A 21,887-nucleotide genomic window follows, 5' to 3' on the forward strand; every position below is an offset into this window, starting at 1 on the left:
TGCTTAGAATGCCTTTCCTCCTAACACCACACCTCCTTCGCGTCTTCGTTCCAGTGTCCTCTTGGCCCAATCTGTTTAATACTGTAGCCAGCACTGTCCAGCCCCCAGCCCCATGCCCTGCTGTTGTTTTCTTCTTTCCCGTGGAAGTTACCGCCTTCTAACAAACTACATAATTGACTGAAGTGTCTTATTTTTGTGTCCTTCCACTAGATTGCAAGCTCAACATGGGCAGGGATCTTTTTGTTTTGCTTACTGTTGTATGCCAAGAGCCTGGGACAGTGCCGGCCACAGGAAGTTCTCAGTAAACAACTGTAGCATGAGTCAGTGTTCCCAGCCCCTTGGCTCCAAAGCTGCCCATAGGCTCTCCCATACATGCCCTCTCCGTTTCCCTGCCTTACAATCTTCTCTCATCCGAAACAGGCACTGGGTCCCAGCAGAGGATCCAAGGGAAGCACCCGGTCCTGCTAGAGGACCCTGAGCAGGAGGGCAGTGCAGAGGAAGTGGAACTGGGTGTCCTGCCTTGCCCTTCCACATCCCTGGATGGAGAGAACAGGGGCATCAGGACAAGGAACCCCATCCACTTGGCCTTCCCAGGCCCTCTGTTCATGGAAGGGCTTGCTGACTCCGCTCTGGAAGATGGTGAGTGCTTCAAGGCCCTGCCGTCAGCCCCTGGTCCCCAGTCGCACACGCAATGTGAACTGGCAGGCACCTGCACCCTCCACCTTCCCGAAGGCTCTTCCTGGTGTGCTTGAGGAGAGATGGATGCAGAGACAGATGTCATTCCCCACCCAACCCCCACCAGCTAGTTGGCCAGAGCCCTCCAGCTTCACCTGTGCCTGAGGTCACCACCTTGGGGTCAGTGGGGCAGTACAGCGATCCTTCTGGCGTGGTGTGCAGTCCCATGCTGGGAAGACATCACCCTGTTTCCCCTCCAGTGGAGAACCTGCGACACCTGATCCTGTGGAGCCTGCTGCCAGGTCACACCATGGAAACTCAGGCTGCTCAGGAACCCGAGGACGACCTGACACCCACACCTTCTGTCATCAGCGTCACCTCTCACCCCTGGGACCCAGGCTCCCCAGGGCAAGCACCCCCTGGGGGTGAAGGGGACAACATCCAGCTTGCAGGGCTGGAGGGGGAACGGCCAGAGCAGGAAGACATGGGTCTCTGTTCTCTGGAACACCTACCCCCAAGGACCAGAAATTCTGGGATATGGGAGTCTCCAGAACTGGACAGGAATCTGGCTGAAGATGCTTCAAGCACAGAGGCAGCAGGAGGTTACAAAGTTGTGAGAAAAGGTAAAATAAATGGGAGTGTCCAGTGGGGAGACAAGCACCCTTGCTAGGTGAGATAAGTCTTCCGAACAGCTGCTTCCTTCCCTATACTCCCCCTGGGTACCGTGTGAGCAGAGACCTACGCTGGGTCCTGGAAGAAGGAGACAACGCCGATATCAGGCAGGCTTTGGAGTTGGACATCCGAGATTCAGAGCTTAGCTCTGCCACTTAATATCTGTGTGGCTTTAGACAAAATTCTGAATCATCTCTGAGCTTCATTTTGTAGCACATAAGGACATTTCTTTCTGCCTGGCACAAACCAACTACCAGTACCAGTCTCTGTTAGCACTCCTCACTGATCTCCTGGTCCCAGGGAAAAGAGCCACTCTTCTCAGGAGCCTCAGGCCAGGAAAGACAGGGCAGGTGCTTGCAGCCCCTCATGCCAGGCAACAGCTCCAAGGGCAGTAGAGGTGGCAGCTGGGACTGGAAGGGATGGAGGACAAAGCTGGGAAGACATTTGGCGAGTGAGGGGTGTGGGGAGTGAACAAGGTGGCAGGGAGGGCACCCCGGGTTGGGGAACACCATGGGCGGCCTTGAGACAAGAAAAGCCAAGACAAGCTCACAGGGAGGCCGATAGGTGAGCCCAGGGAGGAAGGTCCCCACCCCGGGAAGAGTGGGCTGGTCTGAGAGGGTGGCAAGAAAGGTAGAACAAAGCCTGGGGCACGCATGGGATGGGGTTCCACGCTAGTGGGCCTGCCCTCCCCTGGGATTCCACTCTGCCTCCCTTCCAGCAGCATTTTTCATTCCATCTGCCCGAGGGCCACCTGTCTCCTGGGTTTCTGGGAACTGACCTTCCTTCTCTGTCTCTCGGTGAATTGGTGGAAAGTTCTCTGCACTGCCTGGGATGTCATCGTGTATGATCTTGTGTTCACCTTGTTCTTCCCGTTTTCTCCTCCCCCTGTCCCCACCTCCTGCTCTCTCTCCTTCCTGTTCTCTCTCCCTTCCCTTTCCTTGTCTTTTGGTCTCTCCTCTTCCTGGTGGTGGTGGTGTCGGTGCAGCTGAGGTGGCAGGCAGCAAGGTTGTCCCTGCACTACCAGAGAGTGGCCAGTCAGAGCCTGGGCCACCTGAAGTGGAAGGCGGAACAAAGGCTACGGGTAATAACTTTCTCCTTGGAGCTAAAGACAGGCCAAGACTGGAGTGTGGAACCTGTGAGGGCAGAGTCGGACCCCTGCCCATGATCACACACACACCCACAAGCTCCCTCAGCTGCCTGGAATGGGGAGGAGGAAGATCTGGCTCTAAAGACGGGGAGATCTGGTTCTAAAGGCTGGCTGTCCATCCAGCCTTAAGAAGCTACCTGTCCAGGCTCCTGTTCAGAATGGCAGGGATAAATGCCTGTGTGCAATTGTGGGAGGGGCAGGGAAGCCTGGCCTGGGGGTGGGGACCCAGTGTCCTTCACCTGATACGCAAGCAGCCACTTCCCCACCTCAGCCCCCACTCCAGTGTCACTGTGGAAATCGGCTGAAAGAGCCTCCCAGGTTCCGCGGTGGTTCTCTGTGCTTCCTGCCTGTCAGGAACCCTCCACGTCCTTCCTCCAGCTCTCTCTGACACCCCTTGGTTGGGTCAAGGGACCTCCAGAGGATCATGGCATGGATGGAAGAGGGGCCGGGCAGGGCTGTAGTTCATCCAGAGCTGGAGTCAGGCAGGGCAGGAGGGCTGCTGCCTGCTCCTTTCAAAAGAGCCTGAAACCAGCCCACAATCTGTTTACTCAAGGAGGGGGAGCCACTCCAATTTCCCCAAATGAAATACTGCAGCTCTGCCACTTCTCCCTTGAGTTCACTGCTCAGCATCTCCCCCGGGTTGGGGCCAGACTGAGCAAGTGCCATCTAGAAGGTCTCGGGAGCAGGGCTTTTAGGGGGCTGGCAGACAGTGAGCAAGGCCCACATGCTCTGAGTTCGTCTGGAGAGGATTGCCTGGCCTGCTCTGTCAGGTGGCTGGGGAATCCCACAGGAACGGGAGGATAGCTTCGACTTCTCTGTTTGCCTCCTGATCTCATTCTCTTACTGTGGGGACAGGGAACTGCTTTTATGTCAGCATGCCATCAGGACCCCTGGACTCAAGCACCGACCACTCAGGGGCACCCACGAGCCCCCCTCAGCCTGACAGCCTCCCTGCAGGGCAGACAGAGCCTCAGCCTCAGCTGCAGGGAGGCAACGGTGATCCAAGACGCCCCAGCCACTCTCCCCCAAGCCTGGCCCTCAGGGACGTGGGCATGATCTTCCGTACCATTGAGCAGCTCACCCTCAAGCTCAACAGGCTCAAGGTGAGGGAAACAGGGCTTGGGTCCCTGCAGGCCTTCAGTCCATCACCCCAAAACCATTCCCCATGAGTGAGATGTGTGTCTTCGCGGGAGCCCTAGATCCTGTCCTGGCCCAGGGACCTTCCCCCAGCCCACCCAGCCACCCCTAAATCACACCCTCATCCCCAAGGCCCAGCACAGATCAGAGTGTGACCCCTTCCCCAGGGGCCTTAGGAATAGAAGGACTAGAGCAGACATTCCCCCGCCAACTCTTCCAGGATATGGAGCTGGCCCACAGAGAGCTGCTCAAGTCCCTTGGGGGAGAGTCATCTGGTGGCACCACGCCTGTGGGCAGTTTCCACACAGAAGCAGCTAGATGGACAGACGGCTCTCTCTCACCCCCCGCTAAGGAGCCCCTGGCTTCTGACTCCAGGAACAGCCATGAACTGGGGCCCTGCCCTGAGGATGGTGAGTGAAGCCAGGTCCCTCTCAGTACCTACCATGGGGGAGAAGTCTGCCAACTCGTGAGGACACATCACTAAGCAGTGAGAGATGGTGGTTCTGAGAGTCTGGTTTCCCCTTGAGTGAAACGAATTCATTCTCTCAGCTTCAGAGAGGGATCTTTTTAGGGAAGTCCCACAGAAACTCCCTGGCAAAATGGGGAGCTTAGAATTGAGCCCTCTTTTTCCTTGTGCTATGGAGGTGACAAACCAGGAGGAGCCTGTTCTCACATCTAAGACCTGTTCTTTTTTTAATTTTTCATATATATATATATATATTTATTTCTATTTATTTGAGACAAGGGCTGGCCTGGCTATGTTGCCCAGGCTGGTCTCAAACTCCTGGGCCAAAGTGATCCACCCACCACAGCCTCCGAAGCAGCTGGGATTGCAGGTGCACACCATGGTGCCGGCCTAAGACTCGTGCTGATTAAATGGTTCAGAACCACACTGGGTGGGCCAGGGACACAGACAGCTATGTCATAACTCAGGAAGACAAGGCACATACCTACCTGACCTAAGGGCTTTAGGGGCTGATGAAAGTGGAGTTCAGTAGACAGCCCTTTTCAAGCCCTACAAGAAACTAGGGTTTCTGGAGGAGAAGGAAGGTGATGAAGGATCTGTTCTCGTGAGCCTGAACTTTCTAGACAAAACATGTGGAAGCGGTCACCTCAGGCTGGCCAGTTCCTCACCTTCATCCTCCTCCCACAGGCTCTGACGCCCCCCTGGAAGACAGCGCAGCAGACGCAGCTGCGTCACCAGGACCATAACCGTGCAAAACACCAAATCCTCTGCATCCCCACTCCTCCTTCAGGGACTGGCCTGAGACCGGGGCACAGGTTAGGGGGGATCCCAACGCTCCTCCCTGTGGAGGAGGCAGTTGGGGAAACTAGGATCCAGCCAAGGCCTGGGGGGAGACCCGCATGCTGCTTGGTCTGCTTAAGTCGGAGTCAAGTTTCAGTGTCTTTTCCCTCCCTCAGCCCAACCCTCCAAGGCCTCATGTCTCCTAAGCATGCTGACTGCATCCGAAAGGCCCCTACTCACCATGGTCTGCCCTCACCCCACATGTGCGTGTACCCGCGCACTCCTGTATGTGCGCTGCCCTCAGATGTGCAAGTGAAAGGAGGAGGCTTCTGTGTAAATGCACTTTCTTCCTCCCCTCTTTCTCCATAAGACCCCAGGTGGAGGTGGGTGCCTCCCCTCCCCTCTTTGTCACTTTGGTTTCCTATAAATATGTATGTATCGTATGTGCATCTTTGCTATTGTAAATAACTTTGACCTTTTTTGTTCCTGTTCCTGAAGTGCTGGAGGCAGTTATGGAAGGAGCTGCTTAGGGAAAAGGGGGTTCACTTGTATCTCCTTAGTTAACAACCCAGCTCCAGGATCGAGCCTAAAGCGGGAGCCAGGCCTGAGTGTCCCTGTCCCTGTGAGTGGGAAGGTCTTTTGGCTTCCCATCCCACCTGGCTCCAGAGCCTGCCCTCCACAGCTTGCTGCCGAGCTACTCCCTCCCTCCCTGGACTTCTCATCTTCACAAGATGGGGACCATGGGGGTTTCTTACCCCACCTATGTCCCCCTTCCCCACCCTGTCCCTATAGAAAACCAGTGAAGCAGGTACGGAGCTGAAGACTGGGCCCCAGGAGGTGGGGACGGGTCTGAATGCTGAGTCCCTGAATTCACCCAGGACCATCCAAGGGGCCACCGCAGCATTGGCCCCATCACCACGTCCTCACCCAACTCTCCCTGATGAATAGAATATACACACTGTGCTAGGTGTATATATACATATATATATATAAATATATATATAATATATAAAATATAGATATGGAAATGACTGTTTTGCTGTTAAGATAATGTATACTCTTTTATTTTCTTCCTTTCATGGTTAAGATTTTTTTTTTTAAGAAAAGTTAAATATTCTTCAATGATGGTGTGTGTGTTTCTTGGAATCGCTGTGATAAAAGGTACGGTGTTTGTTCCCTGTAAGACTGGTTAGGATTGGATAGTGGGAACCAGAGGGAGCCCTCTCACCCCCAGACCCAGATCTTGCCTGTTCCCTCCCAGAGCTTCAGATGTGCACTCACTGAACTAGGGACTGGGCAAACAAGTTATACAACCCCCATGGAGAAAACATGACAAGACACTGAACTCAGTTACACACACACAGATATATATATATAGATACATATGTATACACATATATAGATACACACACACACATATATATACACACACAAACATACGTATATATACATATATGTGTATACAAAGGAGCAGTGGACCCAGAGTCAAGAGGTCTCATGAGCTGCCCTCAATGAGCTTGAAGACTTTAAAAGCCAAATCTAAGTGGGAGGGTTGCCTCAGGCCTGGCCAGTTCATCACTGTCATCATCCATCCACATCCTCCCACAGACGCAGCCACATCACCAAGACTGTAACCATTCACCTCTGTCTGCTGGCATTCAGTGTTGGATTAAAGTGACAAATTCTCTCTCTTCCAGCCCAACTCTGACTCCTCTACCTCTCACAATCCTCAGCTGTGTCCTCATTAGGGTACAGTCTATTTGGGCATCAGAATTGATAGAGGAGTCATTAGTGATGAAGGGTGGAATAAGGATATGGGCTGAAGGGGTCACCGAAGCTCTGGAGGACATGGCAAGTTTCCCTGCAGAAGCTGGGGTGACCATCATCCAGCACCTCAATGTGTTCAGTGTTGGGAATTCAAAGAAATGATGGGTTTTCCCTGGAGAAGCTGGCTCCACAGCCAGCTGCAGAGACAGAGCTGGGGCAGTCAGACTAGGAGGGCTCCAGGCACTCAAGAGGCAGGAGACAGGCCTAGGTGCCACTGAGCCACACAAAGTAAGATGGCAGGACAAGGGAATTCTAGGTAGGTAGAGGCAGTGGAATGAGGGAGGTAGGACTAGAGAATGTGGAACAGGTTGAATCTGCTCAGAAGTGAGGAAGGAAGGCTGGTCTTTGCTGATCTGCGCCTTCTCGGACACTGCTGTATAGGTTACAGATAGGCTCCCCGAAACCAGTCCTGTGCTCTCTGGGCACTGGCAGGTGACCTCAGTGGAGGCAGCACTGAAGGGTAAAGGTTTGGGGACCCTGACTCAGCTCAGGAACCTCTGGTTTCAGATTGCTGACTTCTGCAGGCAGGTTATTAGGGTTCATGTTCAATGCTTAGCCTTTGCTATGTAGATGTTGAGCGTTTAGCACCCTCTCCAAAGTGGCCTGCCAAGCCTTTGTTCATTTTCTTAAGCTGAACCCTTACCTCTCCTCCAAAGCAGTCAAACACCTGGGCCAGATGGGGAAGCAGAAGGGAGCGGGCATGGAGCCTGTGCTTAATTCCTCTGCTTTACCTACTCCTGCTCCCACTCCCTCCCAAGCCTATGTGTGTCAGTTACTAATCCCTATCCCAAATCTTTCTGAATGCAAACCCTGGCATAATGCATGTCCCCTAGGGAACACGGTGGGGGAATGGCTATTGCCTGAGCAAGGAAGAACTAGCCCCCAGGAGGCAGAAGGGCAATGCCCCTGGCTAACTGAGGCCAGAGGAGCTGAGATCATCCCCAGCGGAACTGTAATTCAGACCACTTTTCTGCCATTCCTGGCATGTAACATGGACAGACGCAAAATCTAAATGTTCCAAGTAGTTCTGGAAGAAAGTTTTCCGACAACCTCAAGGAAAAGTATAGCAACAGACTTTGTTATTGGTCTGAGATCTCCCCCAGGGAGGTCACCCCACACAGGGACAGGAGGTGCTTCTGTAGCCCCGAGTCTTAGAGGCAAGCAGGTGGGACAGGGCTAGGGGAAGAATGCCATGGCCTCATCCTCCCTGAGTTTGGCCTTGATGGGATCCCTTGGCAGCATCAGCTCCTGGATTATGGCATACGCAGGACATTGTGGGGCGAAGCAATTTTTCTGAAAAGAAAAGGAAGGCTGACATCTGACAAGAGGAATGAAGATTAGTCCTCTGGGAGAAAAAAATGGTCCTGGGGCAGGGTGGGTTAGGGGCTGGGGGACATGCAGAAAAAGCAGAGTGATTAATACTGCTGATTTTCCAGCAAGAGGAATGGAGGTTATGTTGTGATTATTAAAAAGAAGCAGAGAAACTACAGACCTTCCTTGGAAATGGGGAGACAGAAGCAGCTGTCTAGTATGACAACTGATAGGGGCAACATCTGCTTCAGCAGGAGAGAATGAAAAGGACTCACAGCCAGGGACAGCCACAGCAGCCCCACTGGACCCTTGGATGCACTCTTGGCCTTGGAGAACTGCATCTGATACTGCACTGTGGCGAGGAAGCCCTCCAGCCCCACCTCTGTGATGCGGTTCCCTGGTGGAAGGTGCAGACAGTGGCCTCTTAGCACCACAGGCCTCACTGGCACCTGACACACCAGACATCCCCAGCAGCCCAGTTCCTCCAGCTCCCCACTCCAGACTTACTGGCCCAGGCACACCTTTCCCTGACCTAGCCCTTCACTCAGCTCTTACACACTCCCCATCTCTCTAACTCCCCTCATTACTCCAATCGCCTGTCCTCAGCCTCCTCCCAGACTCAGCACTTCCTCTGGCCCCTCCAGCTCTGTGCCAGAGAGCCTTGGGGGACATGTAGCCCAAAGATGGGAGGACCAGCTCTGCTCCATGGAGTCAGGGTAGACACCCTCAGGCAGGATAGGGCCCAGGTAGCCTCATGGCAGGAGGACGGGAGGTTGGCAGACATACGGATGAGGTTGAGGTGCAAAAGGACCTTGTTCCCAGGCATGAAAACTTTCCCATCTCGGTGCTCCACAGGCTCCAGGAGAGGGTTGACCACCTCAGTAGCCTCAACAACCAGCTGCTAAAGCAGAATACTAATTGCAGCAGACAGCAGGGGAGCTGGTCAACAGGCCATTCATTCATTCATTCAACATACATGTTTTGAGTGCCGGCTATAGTCCAGGCTTTGTCCCAGGTGCTGGGGATACAAAAATAAATAAGCCCATACCCTCAAGAAGCTCCTTTGTGTGGGGGAGCCAGAAAGTGAAAGTAACGTGGTCTAGAGTGAGCACTGAGAGAGGCAAGCTCAGAGCCCTGTGGGAGCACGGAAGAGGCCAGGCCAGGAAGGGTTTCCTGTGAATGCACATGATATTGTCAGACGAAGACGGGAAAGGTGTTCTAGGCAAAGAAAGCAGGTGCAAAGGCTCTGGAGCATGAAACAGTATGTCACATTGAGGTTTTACTAAGTGTTTCCCAACACCTAGAGCAATGAGGAGAATGGATTGGAGGGAAGTAACAATGACGGCATGATGAAAAGAAATTGCAGTAGTCCTAGTGACAATCAGCAGCCTGATCAAGACAGAGGCAGAGATGAAAAATGGAAACTGAAAGGCAACCCCAATCTCTTCCTCCCTCTGAACGTCCTCTTTTGCTTTTGTAAGATTTTGTCTTGGGTGCCAGAGAAGACTCCTAAAAGGAGAGGGGCCCTTCCCTGCCTAGGGTGTGCAGGGAGTCTTCCAATGGAAGAGAAAAATACAGAGAGGCAGATGCTCAGGCAGCTGACAGAATGGAGGGATGAGGGACCGTAGGAGCACTGAAGGCAGCCCAGGAAGATTTCCAATGCAAGCAGCAAGTTGGTCCAAGTTGAAAGGGGGCAGAGAAGATCCAGGGGCAAAAGAGAGAGGGTCTAAAGAAGGACCCATGCACAGGGTAGTGTGGGGCAGTGCCATGACCATAAAAATGCCCTGCCTTCCTCAGGGAGCTGCTGAGAGGGGCAAAAAAGAAGATGCATTGTTCCTATGCAACAGTCCAAGCAAGTGATGGAGGTGGTGATGAGGAACTGAGGGCCTCTGGGCCTCTGGGGAAGCAGCCTGGCTGAGTTGAGACAGCAGATCCAAAGTGTGGGCTACTAACAGACAAGCAAAAATAGAAGGGGCCTGCTCCCATTATTCCCACAGAAGCCCAGGGTGAGATGGGAGGGGGTTTCAGGTGAGGTTGGGACAGGAGTGGAGGACAAATTTGAAAGCAAATGGCTGCCGCCACAGCATGGGGCTGGAGACCACATTCCAGGAGGGGCTGGGGTGAGACGTCTCAGGCAAGCCTGGAATCCCAGGGGTGCGCCCCCTGCCTCCACTCCTCCTGGCAACTTACCTCAGACTCCAGGAGGATGCTGCGCTTCTCTCTGCTCCCGATCTTGATCCCTTTTGCCCTGCTTGGCTTCTGCTCAGGGATGGTTACCTCTGGGGCCAGAAGAGGAGCCAGAATGCACAGTGCACACTTCTGATACCACCCAGGCTCCCTCCCCAGAGAAAACAGGCTGTGAGGCAAAGAGACCCCCCAACTTTGGGTTTGGGTGCAATAGAAATGGCTGGAGGGAGCTGGGCATGGTAGCTCACACCTGTAATCCCAGCACTTTGGGAGGACGAAGCAGGAGGATCACCTGAGGTCAGGAGTTTGCAACCAGCCTGGCCAACATGGTGAAGCCCCATCTCTACTAAAAATACAAAAACTAGCTGGGCGTGGTGGCGCGCACCTGTAATCCCAGCTACTGGGTAAGCTGTGGCAGGAGAATTGCTTGAACCCAGGAGACGGAGGTTGCAGTGAGCCAAGATCGCACCTCTGCACTCCAGCCTGGGCAACAGAGTGAGAATCCATCAGGAAGGAAGGAAGGAAGGAAGGAAGGAAGGAAGGAAGGAAGGAGGGAAGGAGGGAAGGAGGGAGGGAGGGAGGGAGGGAGGGAGGGGGGGAAGGAGGGAAGGAAGGAAGGAAGGAAGGGAAAGAAAGAAAGAAAGAGAAAGGAAAGAAAGAGAAAAGAAAAGAAAACAGAAATGGCTGGAGGGGGCCCCAGCTAGGTGGATGGGTTCTTTGAAGACAGGCCCACAGAGCTCCAGCTTCAACAAAGGGGATGAGGAGAGCGGTGGGTCAGGATGTCTGGGCTGGATGCGGCTCTCCACATCATCCTGCTGTGAGAAGGAAATCAAGCCCAGAGGGACATGGCGAGATGAGCTCCAGGCAGGTGCACCCAGGCCCAGAACAGCCTCCTGCACCCAGCCCGGCACTCTTCCCTCCTCCACACAGGAAGATGCCACCCAGGGGCACCCGCACTTACTCCCCTTGCCTGCCTTTGTGGCGTCTTCTTTCTTAGGGGTTCCTTGTGTGGGTGACTGCCCAGACCCCGACTTCTCCTCTTTCTTGGCCAATTCCTGTGGAGAATGTGAGAAGAGAGGTGCAAGTCCCACCTCCGGAGCGGATGGGCAGTGGTGAGGGAAGGAGCCCAGGTTAGGACCCGGGGCCTTAGGGGGAACTTCAAAGGCCCATGTGGACTTCTTCCCTCCATCACCTCTGCACATGATGGAAGCCCCTCCCCTGTCCATCCAGCACCCAGGCTCTGTCCCATTGCACACCTACCCATGATTTCTCCTTTTTCTTGCCCAGGCCCTTAGGGGTTTTCATTGTCTGCGTCTTGTCTGTCTTGTCCACCAATGTACTATTGCTGATCCCTACCATCTGACTCTTCTCACGGTCCGTTTTGGAGTCCCCATGTCGAGAGGAGGAGGGCTGTGCTCACAAATGGGAGGGAAGGGATGAAGAAGCCAGAGTCCCTTCCTCAATGGGGGCATGAAAGGTAGCTATACCCATACTTGGGGAGCAGTCGAGCTGACAGCACCCTCCCACCCACCTCCCTGCCTAAATGCTAAAATAATTTGTATAGGACTCCTCTGGGGTGAGATGCTTTAGGGAAGAAATAGCAGAGGGACCTGGGTAGGGGTGAGAGGAAGGGTGAGGCAGGGTCTCAGACTGTCATATTGAGGGGGAAAAATAGCAGCTTCTATTGAGCTAAGTGCCAGGTGCTATTTTAACTGCATTGCAGGAATTAAGTCATTAAATCCTCTCGACAGTCATGAAATAGGTACAACTATCCCCACTTACAGATGAGGAAACTAAGGCAAGGAGAAGTTAAGTAACACAGGCCAGGTGCAGTGGCTCACTCCTGTAATCCCAATACTTTGGGAGGCCGAGGCGGGCGGATCATTTGAGACCAGGAGTTCGAGACCAGCCTGGTCAATATAGCGAAACCCCATCTCTACTAAAAAATACAATAATTAGCTGGGCATGGTGGCACATGCCTGAAATCTCAGCTACTCGGGAGGCTGAGGCAGAAAAATCGCTTGAACCTGGGAGGCAGAGACTGCAGTGAACCGAGATCGCACTACTGCTCTCCAGCCTGGGTAACAGAACCAGACTCTGTCTCCAAAAAAAAAAAAAGAAGAAAAGAGGAGGAGGAGGAGGAGGAGGAGGAGGAGGAGGGGGAGGGGGAGGAGGGGGAGGGGGAGGGGGAGGAGGAGGAGGGGGGGAGGAGGAGGAGGAGGAGGAGAGGAAAGAGGAAAGAAGAAAGAAAAAAAGAAAGAAGAAGTTGTTTAGAAACATGCCCAAGGTTACAAGCTGGGATATGGATGAGCCGGATTTCAGGTCCAGATGGTCTCAATCTAGTGTCCTATCTCTGAACCAGTACACTCTACTGCCCATAGTGTGGTTCTGCAATTAGATCCCGCCCAGCAGGGGCTTGGCAAACGTCTGCGCAGAAATCGGAGGGAAAGAAAGTCACGACAGAGGGTGGAGATTAAACTGGATGGCCAGTTTTCTGAAAAGCAGCGGACTTGGGGAGTGGGCTCGAGGGTCAGAGGGGCTCTCGGCTGGTCCTGGGGCCTGGTAGCTCCTCACCGATCGCGAGCGCTCCTGCGTCCCTTTTTCCAGCAGGAGGCGTCGGCGCTCCACCACTTCGGTGTGTGTCAGCTCGAAGGCGCGCAGGACCTGAAGGAGGCGGGCGCTCAGCCGTCGGAGGCCGGGTTAGTCAGGGTCGGCTCCCTCGGCCCGCCCACGCCCCGGCCCCACCTGGTCGGCACACCCACCTCAGCCAGCTTCAGGGCGCCCTTGTCCTGGATGCGGTTGTGGGCCAGGGACAGCCAGAGCAGAGAACGGTTCAGCCGGAGGCCCTAAGAGCGGGCAGGGACGCGTGAGCCGCCCAAGCCGCCCCTGCTCCCAGCAGGTCCCTCCCCGCCGCGCACGCACGTCCGCTATATAGCCTGCGCCCTCGTCCCCGATGTGGTTGAAGCCCAGGTTGAGCGAGACGAGGGTCCGGTTGCAGCTGTGCAGCGTGGACAGCGCCTGGCCCAGGAGTTGCGCCCCGCGGTCGTCGATGTTATTGTTCCGCAGAGACAAGTGCGCAATCCTGAGGCAGCCGGAGGGAGAATGTGGGTCGCTGGAAACGGTACAGGGCGTCCGCCGGAATATGGGAGACTTGAGGGCTTGAGGGGGCGGTCTGGTCTGAGGATGTAGGGGCAGAAATCGAGGACCCTTGCCGAGATGGTAGGGGGACAAGGAAGGGCGGGGACTAAAAATGGCTTGGAATTTCGAGACCGGCCCAGAGAAAGGGGGTGAGGGCAGGAAGTCTCACGTGCTGTCCAAGGCCATGAGCTTGTGATAGGACTGCTCCGGCAGTGGGTTCCCCTCCAGAGACACCTTCCTGAGGGCAGGGGAGACTGAGAACCAGAAAGTACCACTGAGGCCAGGTAAGGGAAGGGAACAGAGAGGACGTGTGCGTCTCTGGGAAGCAGCTAGGAAGTAGAGTCGAAGGATTGCCCCCACCAATATAGGAAATATATGTGAGAATTCCCCAGACTAAAAATTCACAGGTGTGCCCATTGTGAAGGGACTGCTCCCCAAAGTTGGTGACCAATGGTAGGGTGGCCCCTAAGATGGCCTTCAGTGGTCCTCACCTCCTGGAACTCATGCCCCTGTGTCATTCCTTCCCCTTGAGAGTGGACTTCACATTAGAAGTGACTCACTTCTGGCCAGGCACAGTGGCTCACGCCTGTAATCCCAGCACTTTTTGAGGCCAAGGTGGGCAGATTGCCTGAGCTCAGGAGTTTGAGACCAGCCTGGGCAACAGAGTGAAACCCTGTCTCTACTAAAAACACAAAAAATTAGCGGGACGTGGTGGCGGGCACCTGTAATCCCAGCTACGTGGGAGGCTGAGGCAGAAGAATCACTTGAACCCAGGAGGTGGAGGTTGCAGTGAGCCAAGATTGTGCCACTGCACTCCAGTCTGGGCGACAGAGCAAGACTGTCTCCAAAAAAAAAAAAAAAAAAAAAAAAAAAAAGAAGGGGTGGGGGGTGGGGTGGAGGGAAATAAGTGACTCACTTCTAATGAACAGAACATGGCAGAAGAGATGGGACAGCACTTCCAGGTTTAGGCTACAAAGGCGGTGGCTTCCGTCTTGAGTGCTCTCTGGCACTCTCTCAGCTGGCCAGCTGCCATGTGGTAAGGACACTCAGACAGCCTGTGGAGAGGCCCAGGCAGCCACACAAGCGAGCCTGGAGGCAGATTCTCCACCACAGTTGATCCTTGAGGTAAGTGCAGCCACACAGTCAACAGCTGTACCGCAACCTCAAACCCTGAGCCAGAGCACTCAGCTAGCCCATCCCCAGGTCATCTCACAGCAGCTATGAGATCATAAATATATGTCCTTTTAAGCCACTGAATCTTGGGGTTAATTTGTCACACAGCAAGAGATAACTAGAGCATGAGCCTCCACACGGCAGTGGCTTCTCTAACAGTGCTGTGAGAATGGAGGTCCTTTTCTAAGTCACAGCAAAAACTGAACTAATGGCTAGAAATGACTCTATGTAAAAATTTGCTTCCGTGATTTCTTATTTTGTTCAACCTTTCAGCCTGCCTCATCTGTCACATAAACTTGATTATTCAGTTTAAATTTGTTTATGTTGCTATGACTTACTTTTACACATTATTTACAGATGAATTCATATAGTTGTTTTCTGCTAGCTAATTCCCATGATGGAAGGAAATATATTTCATGGTGTTTTACACAGAGTGCTGGGGACCCCCAGCTGAAGAAGACACAGTCCCTGCCCTCAAGGAGCATCCATGCCATCTACAGGAGGAAGACAGGCAAGCCACTGCGTGGAGGGTTACCCCTCCCACCATGAAGCAAGAGGAGGCAGGGTGCTGTGGGAGCCTAGAGAAGGGGCGGGGCCAAATCAGCCTTGCCCCTTACACTCCCAACCACACCTGTAGTTACCCTGCCCCATGCCTTGCTCCTGCTCCTTCCAGTACAAGTACGCCCTTTCCCATTTCCCTCTCTGGCCAGCTCCTAGGCCTCCTTCAGCTCAGTACCACCTCCTCCAGTCAGTCTTCCAGGTCTTCCTGCCTCACATCCATAAAGTGGGGTGGCACTTCTCTCTGCCCACTCCCTCCTCCAATGAACCAGTCCTCCATCACCAGTCTCCACATTGCCCTGCAGTATTTATTCTTGTGTCCTTTTCTCTCCCTCCCTGGACTGCGAGTGCCTGGAGGATAAGAACTGTGTCTTACCAGCCCCCAGTACAGGGCCAGTGCCCCAGGCAGCCAGGAAGGAGAACGAGAACCTCTGGGGAGGGAGTGGAGGGTAATGAGACTAATGCAGGGGAGACAGGTTGAGCCCCTGAAGATCAGGCTCTTTGGGTGCTGGTGTGGGCAGAAAAGCGGACCTGGCTTCTTGTCTAATGGAGGTATCATGGTCCAACAGACATTGCCTGCTTCTGATTCCACAGGGATGCCAGCCAGGCCCACAGGAGCTGGGACCTGCCACTTCCATCCCCACACTGCTCCCCTCTGACCACCCGCCCAGCCAGGCTTCCCAGGCACGGGGGGCCTCCCAGTCTGCTGACCTGAGCGTGGATGAACAGAGAGGCAGTAGCTCGACGAAGGTGGTCAGGGTCTTATCCGTCAGCCCCACCTTCCACAAGCTGTCGTGGGCGGGAAGTGCGGAAACGCAGGGCTAGAGCGCCCCCTCCTACTAGAAAACCCTCCCCACACCGTCCTCCCAGCGGCGCCCTTCCTCATCCCCCACCCCCGACCTCCCCACCGTCGCCAGGGTCTCCCATGCCCCTTGGTTCTCTCTCCCAAGCCACCAGGAGCCTCAACTCCCACTCTGGTCTCCCGCCCATCCCCTCAGTGCCTCTCACTTGATGGCCTGTAGCTGGGTGAGCGGGGGCAGACATTTAGAGAAGATACCCAGAATCCGTTCCTCAACCTTCCAACCTGCGGGCCAAGAGGAGGCAGGCGCCTCAGACCTGGGAGGCGCCAGGGGAGCGGGAGGGAGCTGGGGCGGGTAGGGGAAGCGGGGCTCACCGCGGATGTAGATTTCCTTCACTGACTTGCTGTCCTCCTGCTCCAGCTCCACCTGGATGGTGGGCCGGAAGAACACGTATTTGCTCTCCAGGCTGTTGAGGCTGCAGGACCCCGACAGCCGCGGATCGTCTGGAAGGCAGAGGTGAGGAGGGAGGGGAACAGCCACCTCCCGGGGCCCCACGCCGGACCGGCCCACGGGTGCCCGGGCGGGATTGGAGGACACCGCCAGCGCGGGAGGCGCCGGCCTGCGGGCGCTGCCTCTCCGGCCACTCGCGCCTCTGCTGGGTTGGAAAGGAAGACGGGAGACTCCCCCACCTCCCCACCGGCCTCGTCGAATCCCCCCGACTCATACACACACACCGCCCCGCGTCCCTCCATTTGGCCCGGCGTGGGAAGGGAGGCTGAGGATGGACGAGGCGGCCCTGGCAGGCACCGGGGAGCTCCACTGTCACTCACCTAAGGTGGCCTTTTCCGACATAGAGGCGGAGGGGACGAATGGCGGGTGTGGGCGGGGCCGGTTGACAACTTTGGGGAAGTCCGTGTAGCCCCACCGCGTGCAGAGCTCGGCGAAGTCGGTCTCGAGGACCCCGGAGCACTGGTACTCCTCTGCGGGGGCGGGCGAGGGCGTGAGAGAAGGGGCCGCGCCCACTCCCGCATCCCCAGGCTCGCCCGCACGGGCGGAGGGGCCCTCCTCAGATGGATATTTTTGCAGCCATTCAACTTGCAAATGCTTGGAAGTACGGACGCTGAAAACACTTGATAGGAAACGGGGAAAGCAAGAGCTCGGAGAAAGGGGACTAAAGGGCGTGCGTCACGGTAGACAACGGGGTCCCCTCTTCTGTATGCTGGCTTCCCCACCCCCAGGTCAAAGCCACTGCCACCCCTGCTCTCCACTCCCAGCCGCGGCTTCCGCCTTTCCCAGGTGTCCCCAGCCCAGCTTCCTCCTCTCAAGTCCTCCTTCCCTGCTGGAACTGCTCAGGGTCCCTGGGAGAAAGCGCAGGCCCGATGTGAGTTCCTTTCCACTCCCACTCCTTCCCTACACATACGCCCAAGAGCAGCAGAACGATAATTTTATTTAACATTTCCCCTGTCCAATGTGTTTATATAGCACTTCGTAGTGTCCAGTGCTGTTTGAAATGCTTTAGAAATATTAACTCATTTCTGAGTTATGTTAATTCACACATGCCTACCACATCCCAACCTGAGGGCTGTGCTATGCAAACTTGAGACTCTGTGTCTTCAAGGGACACTTGCTCTTTCCGGCTCCCCACCATAGGCATCCCAGGAAGAAGTGGCTCCTAGAGATAGGACGGGGGTCCCTGTCAAGTGCCGGACAGCCTGGAGCTCCACAGAACAGCACGCTGGCCACAGAGGCAGGTGCTGCAGGAACTGTGCTGGGAGGGACACTGGCAGCTCAGCAGTAGGTAGCCTGCCTGAGGGAGTGGAGGGGCTGGCAGGATGCAGAGAGGCTCGAGGGTTCATGGGGAAAGGCATGAGAGGCATTTTCCTCTTGTGTCCAGCAATCAGTGGGAACCCAGGCACACAGCCAAATGGAGGAAGCAGGTAAGAGAAGGCATAGGGAGGTTGCAGTGACCCCCTGGTCTGGCTGGCTCCTGCACACCTCCCTGCCCTCCCAAACTTCCCTCTGCTGGGAGAGCTCCTCTTGCTTCCTTGCTTCACTCATACCTCCCTTCTCAAGAACAGAGATTCTCAAGCTTTAACATCTTAAAAATCACGTGGAGAGCCTGTTAAAACAATTTCCTGGGCCGTATCCTACAGAAATTCTGATTCTGTAGCCTGGGTGAGAGCCATGATTTTGCATTTTTAGCAACTTCCCAGATGATGCTGAAGTTGCTGGTCCAAGGACAGCACCTTGAGAAGCCCTGCTCTAAAACAGCGCTGCCCTGTAGTACTTCATGCCGGGATGGAAATGGGCTCTCTGCACTTTAGCAGGTAGTTACCTGTCAGACAGCACTGCTCTTTTCCCCTCCCACACCCTTTCTCATGCTCACTAAAGATCTCACCTCATAGCTTCTTGAGAAATAAAACCCATTAGATAGGATTTCCTCTAAATCCCTACACCTTCCTATATCAGCCATCACTCTCTACCCGACGAGAGCCCACATCTGCCCCTGCCACAGCACACAGTGGTGTCTGCTAAGGCCACCATGACCTCCAAGTTGTCCTATCCAGGTGCCTGTGCAGGCATCACTCCCATTCTGTCCTACCTCTCTGCTGGCTGCTCAGGCTCCGCTGCCAGCTCCTCATCCTCTACAACCTGTAAGGCTGGATCCTGAGCCCTCTCCTCTTCTCTAATTATACTCCCTGCGTCCTTGAGGGGTCTTTTTCATTGCCAGGACTTAATTATGCCAGAACATCAGCAGCTCCCAAAGTCACAACTCCACCCAAAGTCACAACTCCACCCCTAACCTCTCTTGGGCACTGCTGACCCATGTGTCCAGCTGTCCAGCTGGCATCACCCCTTGGAGCTCCTCCCTTACATGCACCTCCTTTGGCCTTTCCCATCTCCATGAATGGCACCTCCTCCCACCCAGTGCCCAGTCCAGAAGCCTGAGAATCTTTCTTGCTCTGTCGCTCACTCCCTACCCTGTCCAGTCCTTCACCAACTCTTATTCTGCCTCAAAAGTGTTTCTCTGAGGAGCCTAACCCAACCACCCCTCACCATTCTCACTGCCCTATCCCAACTCCCACTGTCCCCGGACTAGGCTGTTGAAATAGTCTGGTAACTCATCTCTCTGCCTCCTTCCACCCTGTATTCTATACAGCAGCCATGTCGTGTGTGTGTGTGTTTGTGTGTGTGTGTGTGTGTGTGTGTGTGTGTGTGTGTTTTGAATGTCACTGGCTTCGTACCTGTAGGGGATTGTATACTGTCTTGTCTTCCCTTCCAGAAGATGTTGTTTCTCCAGCTCTTATAATTCCTTCCCCCCATCCACCAGCACTAACAAGGAGATAGCACCTGGCTAATGCTGGACGATCAGAGCTTTTTCCCAAGTTGTTTTACTTCAATTCCAGAGACAGCAAGTTCTTGTCCCCCTGATGATGAAGCTGGCAGATTTGTATCAAGAAGTCTTCTGATACATTTCCCCTTCATGCTTAGTTTGATTGGGGTTCTATCACTTGCAACAAAAAGGGCCATACCTCTACTTGTACTATTCTACTCATTTTCTTTTCCCAGAGGATGTAAACCCCATGCGGGCAGGACCGTGTCCACCTCGTTCTCCTCCATGACATATCTGGCCTCATGGCTGGCATTTGGAAAGTAATTGTTGAACCAATGAATGAACATCTGTAAACTCTGTTCAAAGGCACCTCCTGGCAACCCCCCTGGTGCCCTCACCCCCTGGGCCTTCCTCTCTTCTATATCTTATCACATCTTATTGGTATTTGTCACCATCCCAAACCAGAGTATGGGTTCTTTAAGATCAAGTTCAATTGAAACATCTATCAAGCCGAGATTCAGGAACTCAACCTGGGTGTGTATGAGTTCAGCCATAGCCGTGGAGCAGTGAGTAGCTAGTGGGACCCCGGGAAGACGCAGCCTGGAAGCCCGATCCCCAAACCCCGGCTCCAGCGTACCAGGGCTTTTGGGCTCCTCCTCTCCCACGGGAGGCAGAACGGTCGCCGGCTTCTCTTTGGCCGCTCGCTCTCCCTTTTTGGTCACCGCGCCAGAAGACTTCTGGGTCCCCGGACGCGGGGCCCTGGGTGAGGCCCCCGGCGCGCTCTGCTCGCTCGACATGCTGGTGTTGTCCGCAGCGTCTCTGGGACCTTCGTCGGGGCAGGAAGGTAGGATCGCACTCTACGGGGCTCACTCTGGGGGTGGCTGAATCAGGGGATCTCTGTTCCGCGTCCAGGGACCGGATCCGACCCGCCCGCGGTGGCGTAGCCTACGCGTCCCTCTCCAAGACAACCGCGCGAGGCGGGCGGGCCCGAGGGAAAGGGGCAACCGCAGAGAGCACGCGGGGCCGACAGGGGGCGCCGCAGGGCAGAGCAAGGCGAGGGGAGAGCCCGCGAGGGCGGCTGGCGGCGGAGCCAGAGCCAGAGGGGCGGGCCAGGCCCGGCGGAGCAGGCAGGGCGAGGCCGGCCAGAGATCGCAGGAGCTGATGGGTCCCGGAGGGCCAGTGCTGGCCGAGCCTGTGCTAAGGGAGAAGGGCTAGGGTGACCTAGGACCTGAGCGGAGCCATGGCGAAGGAAACGAGTGGATCTTAGGACGGGAACGGGGACAGGGATAGGGCGAGGGCGGGCAATCCAAAGTCATCCTGGAATTGGGCCTGGGGGAGGCGGGGCGGAGCCTGGGGGAGCGGGGTAGTGGGTGGTCGGAGGACACTAGGGAGAATCCAGGTGGGGGCAGGTCCACTCTCCAGAGTCCACCCACCTGTCCAGTAAGGAGAGAGCACCTGGTGGAAGGAGTCTAGAGAAACCCATCTAGTTGGTGTGGTGCTAGGTTTCTATTCTCCACCCCCATCTGTTTAGCCTCCTGGAGGTCTCTGGGGACTCAGTTAATCTGCTAACGAGTTAATAAGGTGAGTCACACTCCTTACAAACCTGAGATTCAAAGTCATCACCTGACTGCTACTCTAGACCCTGATGGTTCTGCCCTGGTGGGCCCCATTTGAGTAAAAGCATATCCCCAAAATACTAAGGGTTGGGTTCCAGACCACTGCAATAAAGCTAATATGGCAATAAAGTGAGTCACACCGCTTTTGTTTTTCTCAGTGCCTGTAAAACTACCTTTACGCTATACTGTAGTCTGTTAAGTGTGCAATAGCATTATGTCTAGAAATGCATATACTTTTTTTTTTTTTTTTTGAGACGGAGTCTCACTCTGTCGCCCAGGCTGGAGTGCAGTGGTGTGATCTCAGCTTACTGCAACCTCTGCTTCCCAGGTTTGAGCAATTCTCCTGCCTCAGCCTCCTTAGTGGCTGGGATTACAGACGCGCACCACCATGTCTGGCTAATTTTTGTATTTTTAGTAGAGACGAGGTTTCACCATGTTTGCCAGGCTAGTCTTGAACTCCTGACCTCAAGTGATCCTCCCTCCTCGGCCTCCCAAAGTGCTGGGATTACACGCATGAGCCACAGCGCCCAGCCCAATGCACATACCTTAATTTTAAAAATACTTTATTGCTAAAAATGTTACTATCATCTGAGTAGTGAGTCATTATCTTTTCACTGATGCAGCGCCTTGCTTTGAGGTTGATGGCTGCTGACTGATCAGGGTGGTGGTTGCTGAAGGTTGGGGTGCCTGTAGCAATATCTTAAAATAAGACAACAGTGAAGTTTGCCACATCGATTGACTTCCTTTCACAAAAGATTTCTCAATAGCATGCAATGCTGTTTGATAGCATTTAACCCATTGTAGAACTTTTTTCAAAATTGGAGTCAATTCTCTCAAATCCTGCCACTGCTTTATGAACCAAGTTTATGGAATATTCTAAATCGTTTCTTGTCATTTCAACAATGCTTACAGCGTCTTCACCAAGAGTAGATTCCATCTCATGAAACTGCTTTCTTTGCTCATCCATAAGCAACTCCTCATCCATTCAACTTTTATCATGAATTGCAGCAATTCAGTTTCATCTTCAGGCTCCACTTCTAATTCTAGTTCTCATGCTATTTCTACC

At 54.4% G+C, this 21,887-nt stretch overlaps 2 protein-coding genes across 26 annotated transcripts in view; one reads left to right on the forward strand and one right to left on the reverse strand.

Moving 5' to 3' along the window:
* ARHGEF11 (Rho guanine nucleotide exchange factor 11) overlaps positions 1–10,748 on the forward strand; it is a 115,973-nt gene extending 105,225 nt beyond the window's left edge. For all 14 annotated transcript variants that reach the window (XM_024253853.2, XM_054550925.2, XM_054550934.2 and 11 more), the window contains 6 exons: positions 421–639; positions 936–1,298; positions 2,333–2,428; positions 3,350–3,597; positions 3,852–4,041; positions 4,785–10,748. In XM_024253853.2, the coding sequence (XP_024109621.2) occupies positions 421–639; positions 936–1,298; positions 2,333–2,428; positions 3,350–3,597; positions 3,852–4,041; positions 4,785–4,843 (1,175 nt within the window). In that variant the 3' untranslated portion in view covers positions 4,844–10,748. The remainder of the gene's footprint in view (positions 1–420; positions 640–935; positions 1,299–2,332; positions 2,429–3,349; positions 3,598–3,851; positions 4,042–4,784) is intronic.
* On the reverse strand, positions 7,761–20,189 carry LRRC71 (leucine rich repeat containing 71). Of its 12 annotated transcripts, none has more exons than XM_054550992.2 (16): positions 19,843–20,179; positions 16,702–16,851; positions 16,246–16,374; positions 16,080–16,155; positions 15,783–15,860; positions 13,510–13,578; positions 13,125–13,284; positions 12,965–13,048; positions 12,777–12,866; positions 11,463–11,612; positions 11,164–11,257; positions 10,206–10,294; positions 8,992–9,033; positions 8,802–8,913; positions 8,291–8,412; positions 7,761–7,997 (listed from the first exon to the last, which is right to left on the reverse strand). In XM_054550992.2, exons 1-16 carry the CDS (start codon positions 20,000–20,002, stop codon positions 7,881–7,883), a joined length of 1,722 nt encoding a protein of 573 aa, XP_054406967.1. In that variant the 5' UTR covers positions 20,003–20,179; the 3' UTR covers positions 7,761–7,880. The 12 variants fall into 12 exon arrangements, with proteins under 12 accessions (XP_054406967.1, XP_054406962.1, XP_002810047.2 ...); XM_054550987.2 differs by having other exon boundaries at positions 8,802–8,916; positions 19,843–20,173; XM_002810001.5 differs by lacking the exon at positions 8,992–9,033.
* Between the last annotated feature and the right edge of the window lie 1,698 nt (positions 20,190–21,887).

The sequence above is a fragment of the Pongo abelii genome, chromosome 1 (genome assembly GCF_028885655.2).
Source record: "Pongo abelii isolate AG06213 chromosome 1, NHGRI_mPonAbe1-v2.0_pri, whole genome shotgun sequence".
In the NCBI taxonomy this organism is placed as follows: Eukaryota; Metazoa; Chordata; class Mammalia; order Primates; family Hominidae; genus Pongo; species Pongo abelii.